Source organism: Pyxicephalus adspersus, chromosome 1, assembly GCF_032062135.1.
Source record: "Pyxicephalus adspersus chromosome 1, UCB_Pads_2.0, whole genome shotgun sequence".
Taxonomy (NCBI): Eukaryota; Metazoa; Chordata; class Amphibia; order Anura; family Pyxicephalidae; genus Pyxicephalus; species Pyxicephalus adspersus.
The window spans coordinates 34,339,072-34,362,024 of record NC_092858.1 but is presented as its reverse complement, the minus strand read 5'-3'; the positions used below and the strand labels follow the sequence as shown (position 1 = coordinate 34,362,024).

The window sequence follows — 22,953 nt, the reverse complement described above, 5'->3', positions numbered from 1 at the left end:
TCCAGCATTGATGTGTATGGCTGTGGCTCTCAATGCTAGATACCTTGGCTCCATTCCTTCCCCGGTACTGGCATCCTTAGAGGATCTGTTCAGTCGCCCTCTGAGGAAGCCACTCGCAGATTTTGCTGAATTTAACGGAAATCGTTGTTCTTGATGAAGACGAACTGACGTAATTAAGGCAGTTTCTTGTTGCCGCGTTAAAACAGTCAATCCCAACAACATGAAACTACCTAAACCACGGATCAGCTGGGTGAAAAGCTGCAACTTCCAAAATCCCTTGTTAGATAAAGAGGAGGGAGTAAAAAATAGAAAAAAAGGCATAGACAAAGGAGAAATAAATAAAACTGGAATTGTCCTCTTTCGAGGCTTCCAGCCAGACGCAAGGCTTGTAGTCATTCAGTCTACACCCGATGCCATCTCCTGGGTTTAAGGCACCCTCCTGAAAATACCCTCACCTTCATTTATATATTTTCATCTCTTTCATTTACAAACCCTTAATAAGGAAAAGGGATGTGCCTATTCACAGCCCCCCTCCCCACACCAACACCTCCCTCTCCAGTTCTCAGATATCCAAATCATTTAGCAAGGTGGCTCAATCTCATCCTGATCTGATGTTAACAGGCAGTCCCAAGCTTCTCCACTGTCTCTCCAAGTCAGGAGCTAGGTAAAATGCATTTAACCTGTAATGGTTCGGATGCTTTCAATTCCTGTCTCCTTAGAGATAGGTGCAGAGATGGCAGACACAGCAGTGGGTGCAAAGGGAGTGACGAGCTCATATGAATGCATATACAGGCAGGACAAGGTGTGCAGGAGTCTAGTGATTTTCAAACAAAGCGTTTCTGCTCTCATATCACCAAAACAGTCTCATCTAGATCAGCAAATACAGATCAATCTCAAGCTCTTTAACCAACCAATGGGCATATTACTGACACTTCTTAAAAGACAACAAACAAAAAAACAGCAAACATCTTCCAAAAAAAACTCTCACTCCAATAGAAGCCCCAGCCTAGGAGCCACACATCAACCAGTGCACCTACTCAACATGTATCTACCAAAAGAACAGTTTAGACCACATTGTAGGAAGCCAGTGAATAAAAACATGCAGCTTACCTTTCTGTCTGCTTGAGAAGACACTTCCTCCATAGTATTAGACTTTTATTCCTTTGTACGGCTTGCTGCTGTGCTTGGCTATTCCTTGCCATGTGCAGAGACTGTTTTCTCTTAAAAAGAACACCCAAAGCCATAAGTAGTGTGTATCCAAAGATTGCAGCACAGGCTTTGTCCCTTCCCTCTTCTGGAGTCACCTTTAAATGCATCTTTTACTGCTGCGGCACATTATATTTGCAGATCATAAAATCCACCTCCAGCGCTTTAGCAAGACTGTCCTGACATTACTGTTTTATGACCTTGACTTATTGTGGTCACCTGGATAATATTTAAATCAACGTTATGGTCTCTCACTTCTATTAAACCCGCTAAGATTGTCTCCTAAAAGCCTTCTAAGAATAGAAAACCTAAATAATATTAATAAAATAGATATAAAGAGAAAACATTGAACGATGCCTGTCTGAGAACAGGTTTCTGTGCAAATGCAGGGCAAGAACAAGTCAAGTAATGTTAGGTCTACGAAATTTATTTTTTTTTCTCCACAAAGGAAAATACATGCAAAAAATTACACATACATAGTGTATTTAAATAACAGACACGAGAAATGTATATTTTAAAGGATTATCAATACTGTTTTTTTTATCTTGTATCACTTAAATATGCAGTGGACCAGTTAAAGAAACTGCATAAGATATATATTTATATATATTTATATATGTATATAGAACGTTCATAACCTCACTGCAACTTCTCATTTACAAACATTTAAAATTTCCGTTTGCTCATTCGGATTTCAGATACAATATACAGGTTACACTGATGTAGGAAAGCGAAGTTTTTATTTGTTATGTTTTAGTATATTTTAACGCATAGGTTTATTTAAAGCACCATATGGCAAGATGTGTGATAAAATGGTCTTTTTTTTTGTGCTGGATGTAAATAACTTAAAATACAATTTCAGTAGCTGGCTCACTGACCATCTTTACATAGAAACAAGGATGCAATATATATGTTCATGCATTATACTGATGCACCCCCCTCCCCTTTCCTTCTATCTACAAACTGCCGGTATGGGAAAATATCAGAAAGGTCTACCTGGCCTGTCATACTTACTATTTGCTTTTCATAAGCGTTGCATTAATGACTTAGAAAATGTACAAGTAACGTTTAACCCTTTTTTTGCTATTTTTTCTCTAGCTGTTTTTTGTAGGGTGGGGGATTGGGGGGCTATTGTGTGACCTTTTAAAAGGTTCTCTTTTCTCTTTCAAAGCTCAGGTAAAATTGAAGTTTGAAGTCAGTTCTCGGATCCGGTTTTCCCTGTTCATTTTCTTCAGTTTCATCCTGCGGTTTTGAAACCAAATTTTCACTTGTCTGTCTGTTAAGTTGATACTCTTACTAATCTCTAGGCGGCGCTCACGGGTCAAGTACATATTAAACAAGAATTCCTTCTCCAGTTCCAATGTCTGATGCTTAGTGTAAGGACACCTTTTCTTTCTTCCGCTCTTAGCTGTCAGCCAATTTCCTGTAGCGTTTTCTGCCTTTATATCCTCTGTTAAAGATAATATTTACACATAAGTATCCCTTGAAACAGCTGATTAAAGATGCCCTATGATAAACATATAAGGTTATACAATATAGACATCACAGCCAGCTCAGACCCCCCTGTCTTCTACTCAAAGAGCTATACAAAAATGTACAGAACTGCAGAGTACAATGCCCCAGCCCCTCTAGCATAGCCCCTAATCCAGGCAGTAGACTGCAGCAATGAGATCAGACATTAGAACTTGGCAGAGACCAATCTGTTAAAGGATATCTCACTCACATCAAATGCCTGCCCATTCTGCTTTGCTAACTGAATATCACAGAGGACATTCGTGCAAAATCATGCAAACAAAGGAGGCTTTCACCTAAAGATTATTTTAGGCACGGTACAGCAAAGAAAACCTTGGTGAAAATACAACCCTACCACGTGTGTGTGTGTGTGTGTGTGTGTGTGTGCATGTGTGTGTGTGTGTGCACAGACAGAGGACTGATCACAGTCTACCTGTGAATGAAACAAACTATATCCAGCAATCACCAATACATATATATACATATATATATATATATATATATATTTTTTTCCTCTTTTATTTTTACAACAGAAATAAGTAGAGAGTGTGTAGCAGAAGAAAGTTGATAGTGTTAGCATTGTGTGTCTGTGTGTATGCACAATGCAATAGGCTCAATTCACAAAGTTAACACACCAAGATAAAGGTCTCCATCAAACAAGTAAAAGTTAATATCATTTAATATCTAAGGAGATATGGATATTACAGCTATTTGACTAATGTAAAAATACTTAATGCTCTTTTTCGAATGGAGTCCATTATCAGTAAGCATGAGGTACCTCAAACTGAGTAGGAATGTTGTTGATTGGTGTGTTCTCAAGAGAAAAACTTGTAACAATATGGTATGTGTAAGCAGTTGAATACACCACCATGCATGATAGTGAAATATTTTACTGTACATACTAATGTGTGAATAATTTAAATGCATGGCTATTAGGGGCATACAAATACGTATTGAAATGCTTGTATGTGGAGTTTATACACACATCTATCTTAATATATTTAGATTTTTATTTAATTCAGAAATACCTTCCCTAAAAATATACTCCCCACGAATAAGGTCATGTAACGTGGTTTGATATAGCATGCTCAACGTGTGTGCATCAATATGAAAATTTCATGGAGTGTATATTAAATGTATTATTACATGTACCTATACACAGTAAACATGTTTGTCATAATGTGTGTCATATATGTGCATGAATACACAATTGCTCGCCCATACTGGTGTCTGTCTTTCTTTAAATCTCTTTATCTACATATCTTTCAATCTGCCCAATCAAGCATTTTGTGTGTGCTCATGTGTCTACACTGTGTGTTTGTTTGTAGCTTTGTGTGCGCCTAGGTGTGCTCCATTATATCCTACAATTCATATTTGCCAAATGGAAATCACAAAACTATTCACAATAATTTAAAACAAGTTTGTAATAAATACTCAAGCACTGCAATCAGATATACAATATTTGTATAAACCTTTTATAATAAGAACGAATAATTTCACTAAAATATAGAGCAGTGCGTGCTTGTAGAAGTTTGTGTAATTTTAACAGCCAAATGCAAGTTCAATAAGGATACACAAATGACACACTTATTCCCAACAGTGGCACAGTGGCAAATCAACGCTAGTCTGCTGAACTATGTGAAAGCCATCATTCATATGTTTATGCATTTCATGCCATTGCCAGATTATAAGGAATTTCAGACATCAGATCAGCTGAAATACACATGTATGCACGTTTCACCTAATATTTGCTATATTCGCTGTGTTACAATCTTTTGTTCTCATGCTTTACATGCGTTAGGAGTGCCATGTAATGCACTAAAGATCTTATAGACGGTGTTAAAGGCAAAAAATGATCTTTTTTAATGCCATAAGAAGTAAACATTTGAGCATAAAAAGCATACAAACAAGTAAACAAACAAATAAAGATATTGCAAGATTCAGAAACAGGAAATGCACACCAACAGCAAATAAAATAACATAACAGTAAAACAAAGCAACATCACAGGAGAATAAGAAGGTTCACACACACAAAAGTCCACAAAGCAGCCAAAAAGTATAACTCAGCCAAGTGACATTTGTAAAGGGTTACACATTGACAAACAACCCTCTCTTCTAGGTGTGGAGATCGAGAACACATCTGGAAAAAGATGCATGGACATTGCCTGGCTTTTGATTAAACTGTTTTCGTAAACTTGACTTTGATTTTTATATATTTTCAAAGTCCACAAACAGAAAACACATGAAACAAAAATGTAAAACAATTCAGATAAAAAAAAATTACAACATCCTCTATATAAGTGAGAAACAAAAGGAAAAGTCCTGTAAATTGCGCCTTTGTATAAACAGGTTTCAAAGCTTTTAGATCTTCCCCAGACATAAACATGGCTTGTAGTCTTACTACTGTGTTTACAACAGATATGGCTGCCTTCAATGTGCTGCAACACCAATTACTTTAGTGCAGCAATATAGCAATAAAAGCTGCAATCTGCCAAATACTTCTATGAAAAAAGAACTTCTATTGCTCCTAGAAGAGACAATGTTATATCTGAACATGCAATTTGAACAGCATTTGAAGGTTTGTCTGCAAAAGTGCAAAAGAATGATAAAAGTAAGTTATAATTGGCTGGAGGGCTTTTTAGCTCCTTTAAGTACACCTCACTATCACCTGCACATTTTGTTTTCAAAATATATATTATATACCGTTTTATTCGATATATATACGTATATATATATATATATATATATATATATATATATTGACTTGAATAATTATTGAGTAAATACATACGTTGGATCTCATTTGTCTGAATATATAATTATATATATATATATTATATATATGTGTGTGTGTGTGTGTGTATTAATGTGTGCATATATTATAAATATATTTGGGTGTGTATGTGGTCTCTATTAACAAGAATCAAACACAAATCCGCCATGCACTTGCTTAATACAAATCACAAACAGCAACCACACAGGAATTAAAAAACAAACAAATAAAGCAAAAATGTAACATCATCGATATTATTTTGTTGTCAAAACCAACAAGAGAGAACACAGCAAATTTAGCAAACAATTGTCAATACCGTGTACAACTCACATTGAATAAAATCTGTTAAACATTTTTAGTGTATTTTTTTTCAACGCTCAAAATCAAGTTTTTATCCACAATTTTTAATATATTTCAGTGTCATGAGTGCTTAGATGGACGAATGAATAAATACAATAAACAGATTTGAATATAGAAATTGGTTATTAAAGGGATAAAGAGAATGATGGATAGATAAAAGAGATAGATAGATAGATAGATAGATAGATAGATAGATAGATAGATAGATAGATAGATAGGAGACACAACTTAGACAGAAATATACTGTGAAAGATAATAGAATAAAAAAATAAACAAAAAAAAATATGGATAAATTAGAAGTGATGATGATATAAATATAACTCAATATAAAATAGATAGATCTCACATCCACATATAACTGAAATGTGAATAAACATTGAAAAAATGAATGATTCGGATAAACAGTATAGATAGATAGATAGATAGATAGATAGATAGATAGATAGATAGATAGATAGATAGAATATAGATAGGTGGATGGACCTGATTCTCTGGATCTGTTGGTCTGCTTGAAAAGTTAGCAATGTGTGCTCATCACCTGCCTACCCTGGTGTCAGCTAATGTCGGTGGCTGCAGTGTGAACATGCGGCAAAATGACAGCAAAGTTTAGCGTCCCCCGGTGCGGCACCGACGCAGGCAGAGGAGGGCAGAAGGTCCCTTACCTTTTGCTTCGTTGTCAGAGTTGTCAGTACTGGTATCAGTGTTCTTGGCCAGCTCCTTGTCTGCCTCGGGTGCTGCTAGCTTGGCAGCTGGGAGGCTCTTCTCTGTTTTGATTTCATTAGCAGTGGCATTGCTGGGGTTGGTGCTAAGGTTGGTAGCCAAGCTCTGGTTATCCGTCTTTGTATTTTCGGGGAAGCCCACCTTGCCCCCAGTTGGTTGTTGCTGCTCTAGAATTTCACTTCTTGGGTTCAGACTCGTCCTGTTGTCAAAAGTTGCCTCAAACTCGGCTGCATTATGGTTCTTCTCCATGGGGTAGCCTTGGCTGGCTCTGTAATAGCTGGGCACAGGAACCTCATGGTCACCGGATCTTGAGTCGGGCATCTGGTTTGGGTAGAGTGCAGTCTCTGTGGCATTTTTTGCCCTTTTATCAGCACTGTACATACAGCAAACATTTTCTTCCTTCACATTAGTGGGGAAGGAGCAGGAGGAGAGCTGCCTTGCAACAGGTTGCTCAATCCTGTAAGTATTTTTGGGGTCACACCAATTGTCCAGCTGGGATAGGTAAGATGGGTAAGAGTTGAGAGACAAGCTGGGGTTATTCACCTCATCTCTTTTGGAAAGAGCCGGGACAATGCCACAGTTTCTCATCATCCCACAGCTGAAATCGTTCCCAGACTGCATATACATCCCTTGGTTGGAGGAATAATTCTCTCCTCTGCAGCTACCGGCCAACGAGTCCATCAAAAACGAGTTAGGAGTCACATTGCTGGGACATGACATTTTCAGAGAGGGTTTTTAAAGAGGAATACTACAGCCAGAGGCTGACATCTTTTTTTTAGGGAAAAATATCAGCACCATAATTATCCACGCATTGGCCCCACCACGTGACTGCCAGGCCAATGAGGATTGAAAATGGCCTTGGTGATTCAGACGCAGGTGACGTCACAGGGGTCAAGTTGTCGGGAAAGAGGAAAATCAACGTGGAGCAAGAGCGCCATCTATCCGATTTTGGGAGGTATAGAACCGGGGGACCTTCAAGTTGAACAAAGGAGAACGATTCGGTTTGTTTACCAATGAGCCAACGCAAGTCCAGGGAGAAGAGGACATATCAAGAGGTAATGTTCAAATTCAAGAAATGGTTTCTACACATAGGAAACAAAAGCCTTCAATGCATCTCACCCTTACACTAGACTTCATTTTACTTTATTCTGCTCCTTAATAATGGCGAGAAAACCCAGCACAAGCTCCTCTCATTTAGAAACCAATGGTGAGCCGCGACAACTTCTATTTTTCTCTAAACTCTACCTAATCCATGCTTTAACCAACATTCCCATTCCCACACGTGCGTTTGTTTTACACATATACAGTTAAAAAAACGAAAAAAGACATAAAAAATACATTTGACATCGCTATATTTGCCAAAATATACATGCACATGCTAATGTAAGTCACAGGGACCCTCCCCTGGCTTCATTATATTCTGTATGAAATTAGCATAAAACGTAGACACAAGAAAAGTTATTTCTTCTAGCTCTGCTTTCTCCATTTCCATGATTAAAGTTCATATTTTCATCCCTTTAGTTCTCTCATGATGATCATTGTTATTCATTGCTTTATGCATGCATAATAAGACTAAATGTATATTAATTAGACTATTGTTTTAATTATTAATGTACAAAATGCAAGTACTGTAGTTGTGTAAATGTTGGGAGTTGATAAAAAAACAATAGGTTTGTTTTACTTATTTTTAAAACGTTAAAAAAATATATTTTTATATGTAACATAATTATATCCTTATATAGAATGTGTAGGATAAATACACTAGCCTGAGTAATATAAAATCACAAATACATCAGTATGATAACTAACGAATATTGTTAGAAAAAGTAGGATTGCTTTAAAAAAAAAAAATCAAGGCAGGTTAATTTTTGCATATTAAGAAGTTAATATTTATTCAGATATTTCCCCTAATGTGCGCCTTACATTTGTGTTTGTAAACCCCTCCATAAAGTCTTTAAATACACGAATGTTTAAGGAATGTCTTTGTTCTTTTACAGTCTCCTCAAAAAGTACAATTCGTGTTTTCTTAGGCCGGAGTGAAATTGTTTACAACTTTGGTATACATATGTGTCCCAGAAAAAGAATGCTGTTTAGATTTTCTGCTTACCTTGCAATGAATGAAACTGGTAGCAAAGAAAGAACATAGAAAAACAATTAGTGCTGGACTTCCCTCAATCTGTCTCAAGGACACTCAGCTCAATCAACGCCAAGTTGAGCAATGTGCAGATGTAGCCCAAATCTTTTCTACCAAAATCATGACTTCTGGCTATTGTCAAGTGTATTATATGTGCATTGAGGGAAAAATAAGATTTTCAGTTCTAATATGCAAAAAATTAAATAAGTATACAGCTTTTTACCTTGCAGTTTTGGTGGGTAGTTCACGATCCCCTTTTGTGAAAACACAGACAAGTTTCCGCTGGCCTAGACCCTAAAACTATATATGGTGTGTTCTCTTCACCTATAGAAAACAGTAAAACTCTTACTCCAGACGCCATTTGGTTTCCTTAGAAAGCTATTTGAGGGTTTATGGCCTCTATTTGTGTTAGTTGCATAGACTTTAAAAACTGTCTGAGACAAATCGTTTGGGTTTATGGCGAGTAAAGAAAAAAAAAACACATTATATTTTTAAGCCTAGGATAAAAAATTTACTGTTGAAACTATCTTTTCCTATTTTTAAATTCATTGATGATGAAAGGAGATAATCTGATTTTAAATGCTTTCTCGTTTTGTCTTTTATTTTCAGTGCTAATATATCAATTTATTGGCTTTACTGCAATATTAAGCTGCCCACCCCATTACAATTTTACATTTGGCACTCCACCCCTTCTATTTACTTGACTATATTCAATGCATATATGTGTGTTTTACAAAAAAAAAAAAAAAACATTACAATAGATGCAAAAATCTGTTTTACACTAATGATCTTTTTTTCTTGTTTCTAGATGGCGTTTCTAGAGGATAAGTCTCCATATTCTACTGAGGATTTGAAAAATAAAGAGTTGCATTTTCATTTAACTTGTACATATTTTCAATTAGTTGTGTCATAACATAGGCTTAATGTTTGTATGTATCATAGTAATTATATCAGGAATGGTAAATTCCGTAATAATCTGTTTTGTATTATACCACTGATGAATGAAGGACAGATAAATAGAATAAATAGGTAGGTAGATAAATAGATAGGTAGTAGAGATACTTTAGTACTTTCTCATGTTAACAAGCAAATATACAGAATTACGGTTGGAACCTATGAAATCTACCAGTTCATTATTTTCTTTATGGTAAAAGCCATTAAAACCTACGAGCATTGTCTCCAGGAGACCGGATATTGTTTAAAGTTAAAAATAATTAGAATTATGATAAACATGGGTCATTAAAGTAGAAAGATATAAAATTCATCAGCCTAAATAGAGCCCCCGTTGGGACAACTGCTTCCCTCTAATTGCAGAAAATAAATACGAACATAAGACATTAAACATAGAGGGTTTTGCGATGTATGAATGAGTAAGAAGAAACACTTCTGAGATGGATTCACGTGTCTCCTGGCACCAGAATAGCCCAACAAAAAGGGGGCCGACGTTGCTGCTCGGCCAATGGAAGGGGTGATAATAAAATATTAATGGATTTAACACAAACGAGGCGATGTAAACAGCTGCAGATTGGGAAATCTGACACCACAACGTGTTCTGGGCAGTCTACCCCCACGCCATGTTCAATATTGCCATGTGCTCCTCTTAAGTACACCAACCTATACATGTAGAACCGGTTGTCCTATACATAGTCTAATAATGGCATGTTAAAGATGGTGGTGAAAGGTATACTAAGCCCTGGACTCAGTTTGTCTCACCTTACTCCAATACTATGCACACCCTAATGTACTAAGAAATGCAGAGATGGAGTTTTCCTTTTACTGTATCCATCTCAGATCTCTAGATCGAATCGTGTGTGACTGTTATATGTGAAACCCCTCCTCTCAGGATGCAAGAAAATGGTTGTATAGTTTGCCCATAGCACTCCTCCATAAGTAATTACAATATAATGGTACACAATACCTGGCTCTCAAATGTATAATGAGATTTTGAAATGGGAGGGGAGAGGAATATAACCCCACTCCTCAGCAAATCCTTTGGACATTAAAGGCACTGCATCCAGCTTTCTTCTTTTCTGGTAATATAAGTCTCAGAATTATAGCACCAGATTATATTCCACTTGCTCTGGCGATAAAATCTAGGAAAATCCCTTTATTCACACTGCTAGGGTCACAGCTTGGGGTGGTTATCTCGACCAAGCACCTTGAACATTGTACGTGGGTTCAGCACATGTCTGTGTGTGTAAATGTGTGTAAAAATTCACACAACAACACACCAACAATATTTGTACAAATGTGATGAGAACATGCATACCTTTCAAATTATTTATACATATACATGGAGCCGTACACACAATGGATGAGGAGATGTATGCCTAAGTGACGTCATATCCATATATATATATATATATATATATATATATATATATATATATATATATATATATGGGTGCCTATATAAAAATATATAGGCACCCACATTATATACCTAGAGAATATATATATATTTACATGACTTTCACGTTTAAATATTCATATCTATGATGTAGATATAAGAGGAATACTATAAAATATATAAACACACAGATTATTACAGCACACTTGTTAATCTTGCTGTTAAATTTTATTATTTATACTTTATTAAGGTATGTGTAGAAAATAAGCAATATCACATACTTTAATAATAAGAAGAGAATCGCTTTCTACAACATCAAGTAAAAAATGTTTTTAGCATTTGCACGGTTCAATGAATAGTCACAGATTGTATAACATATATGTTTATTAGCCGTCCTTACATCCTTTATTTATTTATTCCTTAGTTATTATCAATATATTGAGAAAAAAAGTTTTCCTATTACAGATATGTAAAAAGAGGTTTGAGAATATTGTACATATGTATTAGCAGAAGAGGTAACATTGTTAGTTGTACTGTTATAGCAGGGTTAAAATTTGTCCCACCCCCTCCACAGTGCTTCCAACCCCACTATCAAATTGATTCAGCAAAATATTAAAAACTTGTAATATAAACTATTGGGCACCTCTAAGCGATTGTCCTGGGACTAAATGGTATTTTTTCCATTTCTATACAGCTAAAATAAACAGACTTTGCTTATCTGGATCTGTTACAGTTAATTGATTTTAATTAAAAGCATCGACCTTTAAAAGCACAGCCACTGACTTAGGTCAGACAGTATTTAATTTACCAGGGCACAGGCAGGCCTAATGCTACAATGTGAAGGAACATTAAACCATTCAATTATTCTGCAAACACATTAGTACACATAGTATATATATATATATATATATATATATATATATATATATATTTTTTTTTTTTTTTTTATATATATATATATATATTCTGTGTGCATCAGTTAAATATTCTTCACGGCCAGAACTCACATGTTCTCATTAACAAACTGGCGATATTTGTTAAATTAAAGGCAGGAATCCGCCAGTGTCGATACTTTTTGGGCATATTATAACAAAGCCACACAATAAAAGTGGTCAGGAATTGCCTGCCACAAATGGACCACGGAAGCAATTTCAACTTGGTGTACAGCGAATTCCTATTTGTGGCTTTTATGTAAATACCACATTGGGTGCATTCAATAAAATTTTAATTCTGTGTGATTAATAGTCACATTCCAGTTTCCGAGGAAGCGTCATAACCTCAACTTAATTTTATTACTTAACTAAAAAAAAAAAATTAAATACTTTAAGAAGTTTAGGTTTCAGTGCAAAATAAAAGGAAACAAAATGTGTTTTTATACATACAGGAAAAGTTTTGCGTTTTCCAGAATATAAAAATGAAAAATAAATTAGTGAAAAAACAAAATAATTCATGTTAGCGAGATATAGGATTTTTTTTAGTATATTGTTTATTCAATCATTAAAACTAAAAGGGTAGAGGAGGGACTTGTCTTTGTATTTTAAAAAATAAACATTGAACGAATAATTATTGTAATATTTAATTACATGACAAAAAAATGGATAATTGTTTTTTTTTTATATGCTACGAGTAGGTATATAAGTATGTGTGTGTGTATTTATATATATAATATGTAAAACATATCAAAAAATAATATAGAAAAAATACAGTATTTAATTTAGCGATCATTATTCCTAAAACACATTAATTATTTCTGTATTTAACTATTTCCCTACGCAAGTAGAATAGTGTAAATGTTTAAATAGTCCCATCCCATGTGTTCATATGTAGACCTACACCCCTGCACACAAATTATCCAGCAGATTAACACTTTCATGAGTAAGGCCAAAGCCTTGTAGAAGTTCAAGTTGTAACATATCGATAAGCAACAAAAGGAATAATACCTAGAATTGATATACCCTTACTGTGCATGATTTTGTAGAAATATCTCTCCTTCACATTTACTTCTGCAGTGATCACAATAAAATACAGAACATTAAAGGAAGTCCAAGTTTAAGAAGACTCCTCCAGACTGACGCTAGATAAACAAAGCACAGGCTTGATAAATAATGGAAGGTGTAGAGTAGGTCTGGACCTGCAGACTTTTCCTATTGTATTAGTGTAGTTCATGCAAAGTAGCCTGATTCTGTCCAGTACATGGAGGGGTGCAGCCTCGTGGTCCCTGTTGCAGCCCAGGTCCCTTGGGTGTTGCAGACTTTTCCAGGTTGGGGTGTGAGGATACCCATCATGTCCACAGCCGGAGATCACATCAAGCTGATGGCTGCCCTCAAGTCCATTTGCCAAAGCCACTGCCTTCCTCCCTTCGATATCTCACATTCCAGTCTGGGCTCCTGCTTTCAAAAAACAAAGACCTCAAGTATCCTGTGAGGGGGCATCGCAGACAATCAACCCCCACTGACTTGTCCATCCACGTCTGGCCAGTCCTCATTCCTCCAACATGCTATGATCGATTTAAAACCTGTGCAGAAAGGCAGAGTCAAGTTTACTCACAACTCCTGAGCACTTGAGACTGAGTCAATGAGTGACGGTGTGTGTGTGTCCTTTAGTGTGAATAAAGGGTGCTCATGTGTATATGAATGTGTGTGTCCCAACTACACAACCCCTGAGCTTTTCAAAGTGGACGAATAGAATATGTGTGAAGGAAAGGGAGGGGGTTATGAATTCATAAGTAAAACAACTTGTATGCACTTACAATGTCTAATAATGTGTGTGTCTGTGTGTGCATCCTTGTTCTTGTGTACCCATCAGCCATGCTGTTCCATGTGAACAAGCTTTCCAGGAGAGAAGACTGTCCATCAATGGAGACATCATCTTACTCAGTCTAACGTCACAGGGGGAGAAGTGTGGCACAGTGTGCTTACTTGCCTGCAGGGGGAAAAGGGGCAATTAGAAGTTTTCTATGACTAGGCTTTCCAAAAGTATCTGCAACTTCTCACAACTGAATAATCTGCAGCTCTATTCAAGACGTTGCTGGGGATCACAGGCAGGAATGGGAAACAGATTTTTGATGATGTGTTTGGTGTTTTGTACGTCACAAAGGAAGTCCCTGGCAATTAGCTTGTAGCTTATTAAGTACATTTCTCAGCCACTTCCCACCCTACCTCACCAAGTCGTGCAATAAATGGCGAAGTGATTTTTTTTCCTCTTTTTAATCCCATGAAAGGCTTGGCTTGTAAGAACTTTTTTTTTCCTCGTTTGGACATTCATTGTGTGAGCTACCAGGAATTAAAGGGGTAAAATCTAGTAAAAGTTTTATGCTAAACAAAGTTCTAATAACTTTCACCCCTTAACATATCAAACGATTCATAACAATAATAAAAAATGATCGTATCTTAATCCTTCACCATTCATGTACACTTTGAGTAACATTAACGTCTACTCCAAACAGCTTAATATTATGTTCTATAAACACCACCTTTGGTTTAACATGCATATTTAAAACGTACCTCTGCAGCTCATGTGACCAGTCCTGCAGTTTTAACCCTGATTCCAGTTTGGTACAAAGGGTTCTGGGTAATGGACTTGACTTTATTGAAGTTCAAAGACAACTAATATTCATTTTTTGGAATTAATTTGATGACATTTGGGTAACAAAACAGTCGCCTCTTTATATAAGGAGAATAATTCACATATCTATATATTTTCAGTATATTATTTTACTAATACCTACCATTTCTCCATCACTGCCGCCTCGTGTACATGAAGACAGAAAGCTTCCAAATCACAGAAACTACTGTTTTTTTTTAATCTGGATATATTCAGTCACCCCAAATCGTTACTCTTAGCTATCTGTGCTCATTAACAGGAAGGCCAATTACAAAGTGATCTAGGAATGGTTTGCATGCAGTCTGCAATGGGTTAAAGGCACTTTCCTTCTTGGCACTGCTGCTCACTATGCTGTAAACTCCCACATGGTCTATAAACTTGGGTTTTACAGCTAACATTCCATTTTAGCTCAGGGAAACTTTGAACTAGCCCTCCAAATTCTTTGTAAGTAACTTCAGTTGAAGCCCTAAGAAAATAAATACATACAGGCATACAACTGGATGAATCTCCCATTCTTTTCCCCCCACAGACACAATTCCTATTTGTTTACTGTTTACAGCGGAAGGCTTCCCCTATAGCCCCACAGAGTCATTAAGAAAAAATAAGCAGTTTACTGCTCCAGTCTTTATGACATTGTCTAGACTGCTCTCTTTTGTCATTGCATCTTCAGCTGTTACGGGAATTAGCTGCTGTACATTTGGACCCTTCTAGGGACATTTTATTATTTTTTAGCCTGGAATGGGGGCAGATAATATTTCTTTGTTTTGCCAAAATTTTGTACTGAATAACTTGGAGGAGAAAAAGAAAAATAACTTTTATGTACATACACATATAGCAAATCCTACCGTATACATTTATAGCAAAAGGCAGATTTGTAATACCTTTGTTTTCTCTTTAAAAAATCAAAGGAATTTATAAAATCTATGTGCGCAATTTGTGCGTAATACCCGAGTTTTCGTCTATATGTACAAGTGTCATGCATAAATGTATATTTGTATAGATAAAAATGTGCGTCTATTAATAGTTAAAACTCTAAACATCCCTCCATTTGTATTTAAAATATTGAAAATATAGTGGAGATAGTAGAATTTCTATTAGTAATACTGCTTCAGGTCTGTAAGTGCTTACATGAATAAATGTAAACCTGTGCCAAAGAGAGCTATCTGCTATAGACAGATAGTGATGATAGATCACAGAGAGTTATATAGATAAATAGATCTTGAACATTATTACATTATAAAAAGCAATAGTCATTCTGATAAATTGCTAAACTTTCAACAACAACAGTAAAGACCTATAGACCTAGAAAGAAAAGGATATAGAACGACCAGAAATGTACATTTTCTGTTCCTTCCATTGACAGACATTTACCAATCTTTTTTTTTTTTTTTTTCAGTTTGGTTTATGAGTAACATTGTATCTTTCTTAGGCTTACACAATGACTCAGTCATCTACCAAATATTATTTAGACACACTACCCGGTACTTTATGCTCTAGATATTTTGTATATTTTTTGGCATATAAAACAGTTGTGAGATCATTTCTCCTTCTTCCATATAAAATAAATAATGGTATTGTGGGAGTTCCCAACATCATCCAGCAAACAAGGACTGATTATGTATATGGTAGGTACCGCACACAGGCCGCTGACATGAACCTCTTGTCCTGCTGGCCACATGTGAACTAGAAGAAAACGTCATGACAGAATGTACAAATAGGTGTCATTTATTTCATTTACACAGAATGATACATGCATGAAACATTACCAGTAAGTTGTAGACTTTTGTTTCATCAACAAACTGATTTGTGGTTTGATCCAATTTTTTTTAATTATATTTCTGATCCTGTATACCTTGAATGAAACAGTTGTGCTTTTGTTTATTACAATGTTTAGATCCTAGTTAAAATGTAACCCTAGTTAGGTCTGTATATAAATTAGAAAAAAGAACCCTAAAAGGAAAGTATTTCTCTGTCTTTTCCTGCTAATATGAAAAGGGCTAATTACAATGGGAATAGACAGAAATTACAGCTACAATCTTTGGGCCAAACTAATGGACAGTTAATAAGAAATATGAATTATGATGTATGGAGTTCATGCGAATTTATTCGCATTGTATTGCACTGATCCACATAGGGTTCTAGTCCTGGGTAAGGAAAACACAAACATATACCGAGTCCCTCCCATAACACTGTGACCCCATTGGGGTTTGAGAGTGGTTATTACAATGCATAATATGGCAAGACTGTACCAATATGGAAGCCCTCACATACAAAACCTGGCAAACATTTATAAAAAGAGTTATTTTCACCATAGGTTTTGTTCACTTCAAACATCCAATCAGCGTTACATTATTGTTTCAAGCAGAATCTGATTAAGGATTTGAAGTGAACATAGACTAATGTGAAAAGTAAAGAAATCAGCGCCATTGACTCAATCACACACATAAATTCAAATTTGTATATATATATATATATATATATATATATATATATATATATATATATACTATATTCGTGTTTGTAGTAAGAATCAATTATACACAAACACACGAAAGCATATTGACTACAATTTAGACTGACTGCCCTAGATAAACACTCCCCTAGATCACACACTATACATACAAACTCTGTATATGGCATTCACTATATAGATATAAAATTGAAATTAATACCATATAGATTCACACACAGTCACATGCGAATCCGATAGTATGCTATTATTATGAAATTTAAGCATACTGTAAAACTATATATATATATATATATATATATATATATAATATATATATAGTTTATTTATATAGTCTTACCAGGGCATAGTGTTACCAGGGCATTATTACGCACAGTGCATGTTTGCTAAAAAGACAACACATTGATACAGGTTTGGAAAAAAGACATGGCTTCACTGTGTGTACTTGGGCTGTATGGAAAGCGTACATTGACAGCAATGGAAAATAAAAGAGCCATTTTACATGTACATACACTCAATGACACTCACACATTCTTAGGCAGGCAACCATGACAGCAGAAATAACACAAATCATAGATTCATAGAAACTTTGGCCACTCTCTTCATTGTGATTGGCGCGTCTTCAACGTCTATCAAACAATAGCGTGGATAAAGACTGTTTTCACAGCTGCAAGTTCTCTGAAATCAATGATTTAGCAAAATGAAGAGATCCATGTCTCCAACAGTTACTTAAATTAAAAAAAAAAACAAAAGTCAGTTGTGTGTTCAGTCCCTTCATGATTTTAGTCTACCAAGTGCTCCTCATACAGCTCCTTCTGTTACTTGGTAATAAGAATGTACATGTACAAATATGTAACAGAAAAGGGGCTTCTGGGCTAGATGGAGGACTGAAGGCAAAGTATCCTCTCAGACCAAGTGCATGAGTAAAGGGCTCAAGCAGCAAGTTCACAGCAATGGGTTTCCAGAAAAGTATTGCAGCCGGTCCCTGCTTAGCTTTTTCTCTTTCATTCTTCTGTTCTGGAACCATATTTTAACCTGGCGGTCAGTGAGGTTCAGCATTCTAGACAACTGCAGCCTCTTCTCCTTGTTTATATATACGTTGAAAAAAAATTCTCTTTCCAGCTCTCGAATCTGAAATTTGGAATAGGGGCACCGCTTCTTCCTTGTGCGAGGGGCACCTTGTAGAGGATAAGAAAAAGCACATGTAAAAAAGCAAGTAACATGGTCACTTGTCAAGACTAATATCATGGTACAAATTATTTTAGATATATGAAGGGTGCAACCCTAATAACATTTAAAGCTTTGATATTTACTTGCATTATATATATATACATATATATATATATATAAGTATAAATATATATATATATATATATATATATTCTTACACAAAAAAAAATATCATTAGAAATGAGCTTGACCTTGCACAATATTATAGTGACTGTCACTATAAAGGATACGACTATACACTCTCATGGACACATAACATGCACATATATTTACAACATATTATAACATATTACACTAAAACATCTCTGCATTCCCTTATAATATTTACCTATAATTAAAGCAGCCTATGCTTTCCAGGAATATAAATTAATAATCATATCGAGCACACAATACTACCCTGTACACTAAAAATAGTTATTTTATTTTTAGCAGTGCTCGTGAAAGTCAACATGATCAAGAGCTTGGTGCACCAAACTCACACAGGGACAGTATTATGAACAGTTTATGGACATCATGCAATATGGAGATTAAAGAAAAATGTTATTTTGCCTCCAAAAATGTGCACAGCATATGCAACATTCTAGTCACAGTAAAATGATGCCTTTGTTAGAATACAGACACAAACCAAAAAAAAACACATTCAATATAGCCCAAGCTTTTAAATAAAGTAAAGGCATTACAAGACCCTTGTATGTGTATATAATCTGTGATGTATAAAAAGAAGATTTTACGAGAAAAAAATGCCCGAATGGTGAGCACAGCAGGAAAGGACTGTGAAATGCAGGCACAGGAAACTGCCAAGGTTACGTTCTGCCCAATTGCATTTCACCTCCACAGAGCACAAACAAAACCGTCTAAAATGCCCTGAAAGTTCATGATCAAAGTGAAGCCTTGCCATGAGAAGCCTGGCAAACTGCATCCCCAAACTGCATCTCCATCAATGAAATGTGCTTGCTTATTTGTCCCTTTTCTATGTCTTCCCCCAGTCTGCTACAGCCTCTCCTTTCTCTCTCTCTCCCCCAAAGAGCTTTCCCATCGTAAAATCCCCCCCTTCTCGTTGGAAGAAAGAGTTTTTGTAGGTTTAATAAAATCCTTTGAATGCTTATAAAACTCCACATAAAATGTGACCGACAAAACGCCGGGCTAACCCCCCTGTGCACCTCCCCTGCTCCTGGCTGCTGGGACATTGCTCTACCTACTGGAGTTGCTGCTGCCTTTGCTGGTCTCCTTGTTGGTGACAGAGGAGGATGAGGCTGATGAGCCGGGGTTGGTGTTCTCCTCCTCATCTTCTGGGTCTAGCCCTGGCTCGGCTCCGCTTGACAGAGCACCAGCCTGGGGGTCAGTGTCCAGCTTGCCATCGCTCTTGGGGGCACAGTCCTCATTCTGGGTGTCAGTGCCACAGTAGGCATTGTCAAAGAAGCGGTCAAATCCCTGTGGCAGCACGGTGTTCTTGCTCATGCTGGTATAGAATCCTGTGGAAGGATGGTTGGAGCTGGGGTGGTGATGGTGATGGTGGTGGTGGTGGTGGCTGTACACGCTTTCGTTTTTCATTAGCATTTCGGTCATGCTGGAAGAAGGAGGGAGGCACTCTCTGTGCATGAGATCCTCAGCTGCAGGGTAGCAGGAGGCGTAATTGCTTCTAGGGTGCCATTTACTGGAGGGGTCTAGACCATAGGATACCTCCCGCACTGGTTGGGAGAGGTTAGTGGAATAGGGGTAAGAGATCTGCCGAGAAGGGGCCTGGGGCAAGAAGGAAGACACAGTGGAGAATTCAGGGACATAATAAGTGCAGCTGGGGAGGTACAGGTTGGAAGTGCAGCCTCCCCGGTCTCCAAATTCTGTACTCCTCTCTTTGCGCGATTGCGAACAAAAGTTGCTCAGGTTGACCGAGTTAAACATCTTTCTCCCTTTCTGGCTCTATAGATAGATGTTTTGGAGGCGATCTGCAGAGGGGGAAAAATTTGGGAAGGCTGGATGACGCGCTGTCCGTCTTAGTCTCTCCCCAGGAGCACGTGATGCCCAAGTAGATATCGCCATATATCAGTTGTGAGCACTTAGAAGCGTAGGAGGGTTCACTTAGGTAAGATCTGAGAGAGGTTCAAAAACGATTGGTTTTCAAACACCGCAGAAACATTATGAAAATCAATTGCAGATTTGTATTCATTTTTTTTTCTCTTTTAGGCACTCCCCTTGTGTGCATTGAGAAGGAAAGGCAGTGTAAGGATCATTTCAGGGGGTGGTTGGGAGGGAGTAGGGAAGAGGGGATCTTGTATTTCTCTGTCCGGGTTAAGGGAAGTACAACTTCAAAGCTGACCGAACAGAGCTACACAGCCTAGGGGGGGGGGGGGGGGGGGGGGGGGGGGGGGGGGGGGGGGGGGGGCTTTTTGAAGTTTGCAATTTGGTCTCTGCTTTCTAGATTTTGCTCCCCTGTCACGGGGATTTGCACTCACTAGAAATAGGTCAACTCTTATTTTTCCCACCTAATGCTTCAACTTTGAGGGGGACATACTGCAAAGCTTTCTTTTTTTTCTGGAGAGATCAAATGCAATGGCTGGGGGCAATACAGGTTTTGGGGTCAGCAAGTCTTTAAACATTTGTAAAATCCAGCTTAAGCACAGAGCCTATACATCTGTATATTATTGATGTTACATATAGGGGATATGCCTAAAATAAGGGTAATTAACATGCTTCTTCTAATAACTAATTGCCTCCTTGTAGATATTGTTTTATGTCAGCTAAATAATAAATCAGCTCACTGGAGGTATGGGACCTTTCTGATAAGCCAGGCTTAGCATGACAAAATGCGGGTACACAAAGTTCATCCCACACCTAGAATGAGACCGGGGCAGCTCTTGTCCAGTCACATTACAGGCACTTGTAAAGCAGCTATGTGCTATTTGGAAACTACCCTGGTCACTCTCTGTGTGGTAAAATTAATGATATTGTAAAGCCAGACAGCTAGCAGAACCAAGCTCACTGCTCATATTAAGAACAATCAATTCTTATAGCTTGTCTGCATGGGCACTGCAGAGAATACTGAGCCCTTCTCTCCCAATACAAACTCATATATATATATCTATATATATATATATATATCTATATATATATANTATATATATATATATATATATATATATATATATATATATATATATTTCCAGTCTGTGCATAAGTACAAACACATCACTGATTCCGAAAGTTAGCAAAATTCTGTAACAATATCCAAGAAAATTTAATAAATTGGATATACGCAATTCTGCCCTTGCTCTTTTCCAAGAAAGAAGCTGTAATACACACACACACACACACACATATATACCACATATATATATATATATATATATGTGTGTGTGTGTGTGTGTGTGCCTTTCCCTTGAGGCCTGACGCCAACCATTTCATAGGTTAATAAATGATATATTGCTTTTTTTATTGCGTCCTCTAAAGGCACAATTTTACAAACACAATAAAAAAATAATTAGTAATGTTCTGATCACAGAATTTTTTTAAGCCTAAAGCTGGCGAGACAAATGACCTTATCTTTCCTTTAATCCGCCAATCGGATTAGGGGGAAATTCAACTCACAGAATATTCCCCTTCAAACTGATTGGCTGTAGGAAGCGAAAAGAGATTGTAGAGTGTATTTTTTTACCTTTTTGTTAATATTTTATTTGTTATATGTAAAAGAGGGTTAAAAAAAGAATGCTATTTTATTTTGTCATTCCATCAATATGACTCCCTGTATGCAAAAAATAGCCATTTACACATATATATACTCGGTTTACTTTTTCCTCTTTTGCCCATTATTCTAGAAAAGATGAAATCGCACACTTCTGTCCCTGGAAGATAGACAGGCGAACAGACAAATAGACAGATAATAGATGTGTGCAAATAAGAATTATCAACCTATAGTTTGAATAAAATGCATTTCGTCTTGTAAATGTAATTTCCCCATATATTTCGAATTACAGAATAGCAAAAATAACACTGATAAAAAGACTGCCATCGCACAATCATTTATAGATTCAGAATGTTAATATCGAATAAAAACAAATAAAACCGTGAATCATAAAGACAGCGGCGCTGGGTAAAGGCGACGTGTACCGCGTGGGAGTTTTTCTATACTTTAAAAAATACAAGGTAATTCCAAAATTTTATCATCCTATTGTGTCATATCCAGAAAATAAACATCCTGTTGGAAACATGAATCACACATAAATGTAGAAGCATCTCATCTACAATCCTGATTCCATCTCGCAACCATCATCCTTATTATTAGGGTTGCAATTTACCTGTTTCACGCTGAAAATGTAGCCCGCAGCGCACAACTTTTAATTAAAGTGTCACTTGTGCTTTTACTTGGCATTTCATAGACCTGATACAAACTAATAACCTTAAGCTATTGTTTATGGTAGTCGTTACTTTCTTCAGTCCCTCATCCATTACAACACAGGCAGCCACAATATCGAACATCATACACTTATGAGCTTAATACATCAGACTGCATTTAGATAGATGTACATCATGTCCATTAATTTTAGGTATATATATATATATATATATATATATATATATATTTATATATTCTAAACATATTT

General features: G+C 36.5%; 2 protein-coding genes across 2 annotated transcripts; both read right to left on the bottom strand.

Annotated features, from left to right (window-relative positions):
• Positions 1-1,617: 1,617 nt before the first annotated feature.
• HOXC10 (homeobox C10) lies at positions 1,618-7,338 on the bottom strand. Its single transcript, XM_072398243.1, has 2 exons — positions 6,514-7,338; positions 1,618-2,656 (listed from the first exon to the last, which is right to left on the bottom strand). Exons 1-2 carry the CDS (start codon positions 7,289-7,291, stop codon positions 2,379-2,381), a joined length of 1,056 nt encoding a protein of 351 aa, XP_072254344.1. The 5' UTR covers positions 7,292-7,338; the 3' UTR covers positions 1,618-2,378.
• A 10,199-nt stretch (positions 7,339-17,537) lies between these two features.
• On the bottom strand, positions 17,538-20,257 carry HOXC11 (homeobox C11). The gene is made up of 2 exons (XM_072398183.1): positions 19,558-20,257; positions 17,538-18,306 (listed from the first exon to the last, which is right to left on the bottom strand). Exons 1-2 carry the CDS (start codon positions 20,255-20,257, stop codon positions 18,074-18,076), a joined length of 933 nt encoding a protein of 310 aa, XP_072254284.1. The 3' UTR covers positions 17,538-18,073.
• Positions 20,258-22,953: the final 2,696 nt, after the last annotated feature.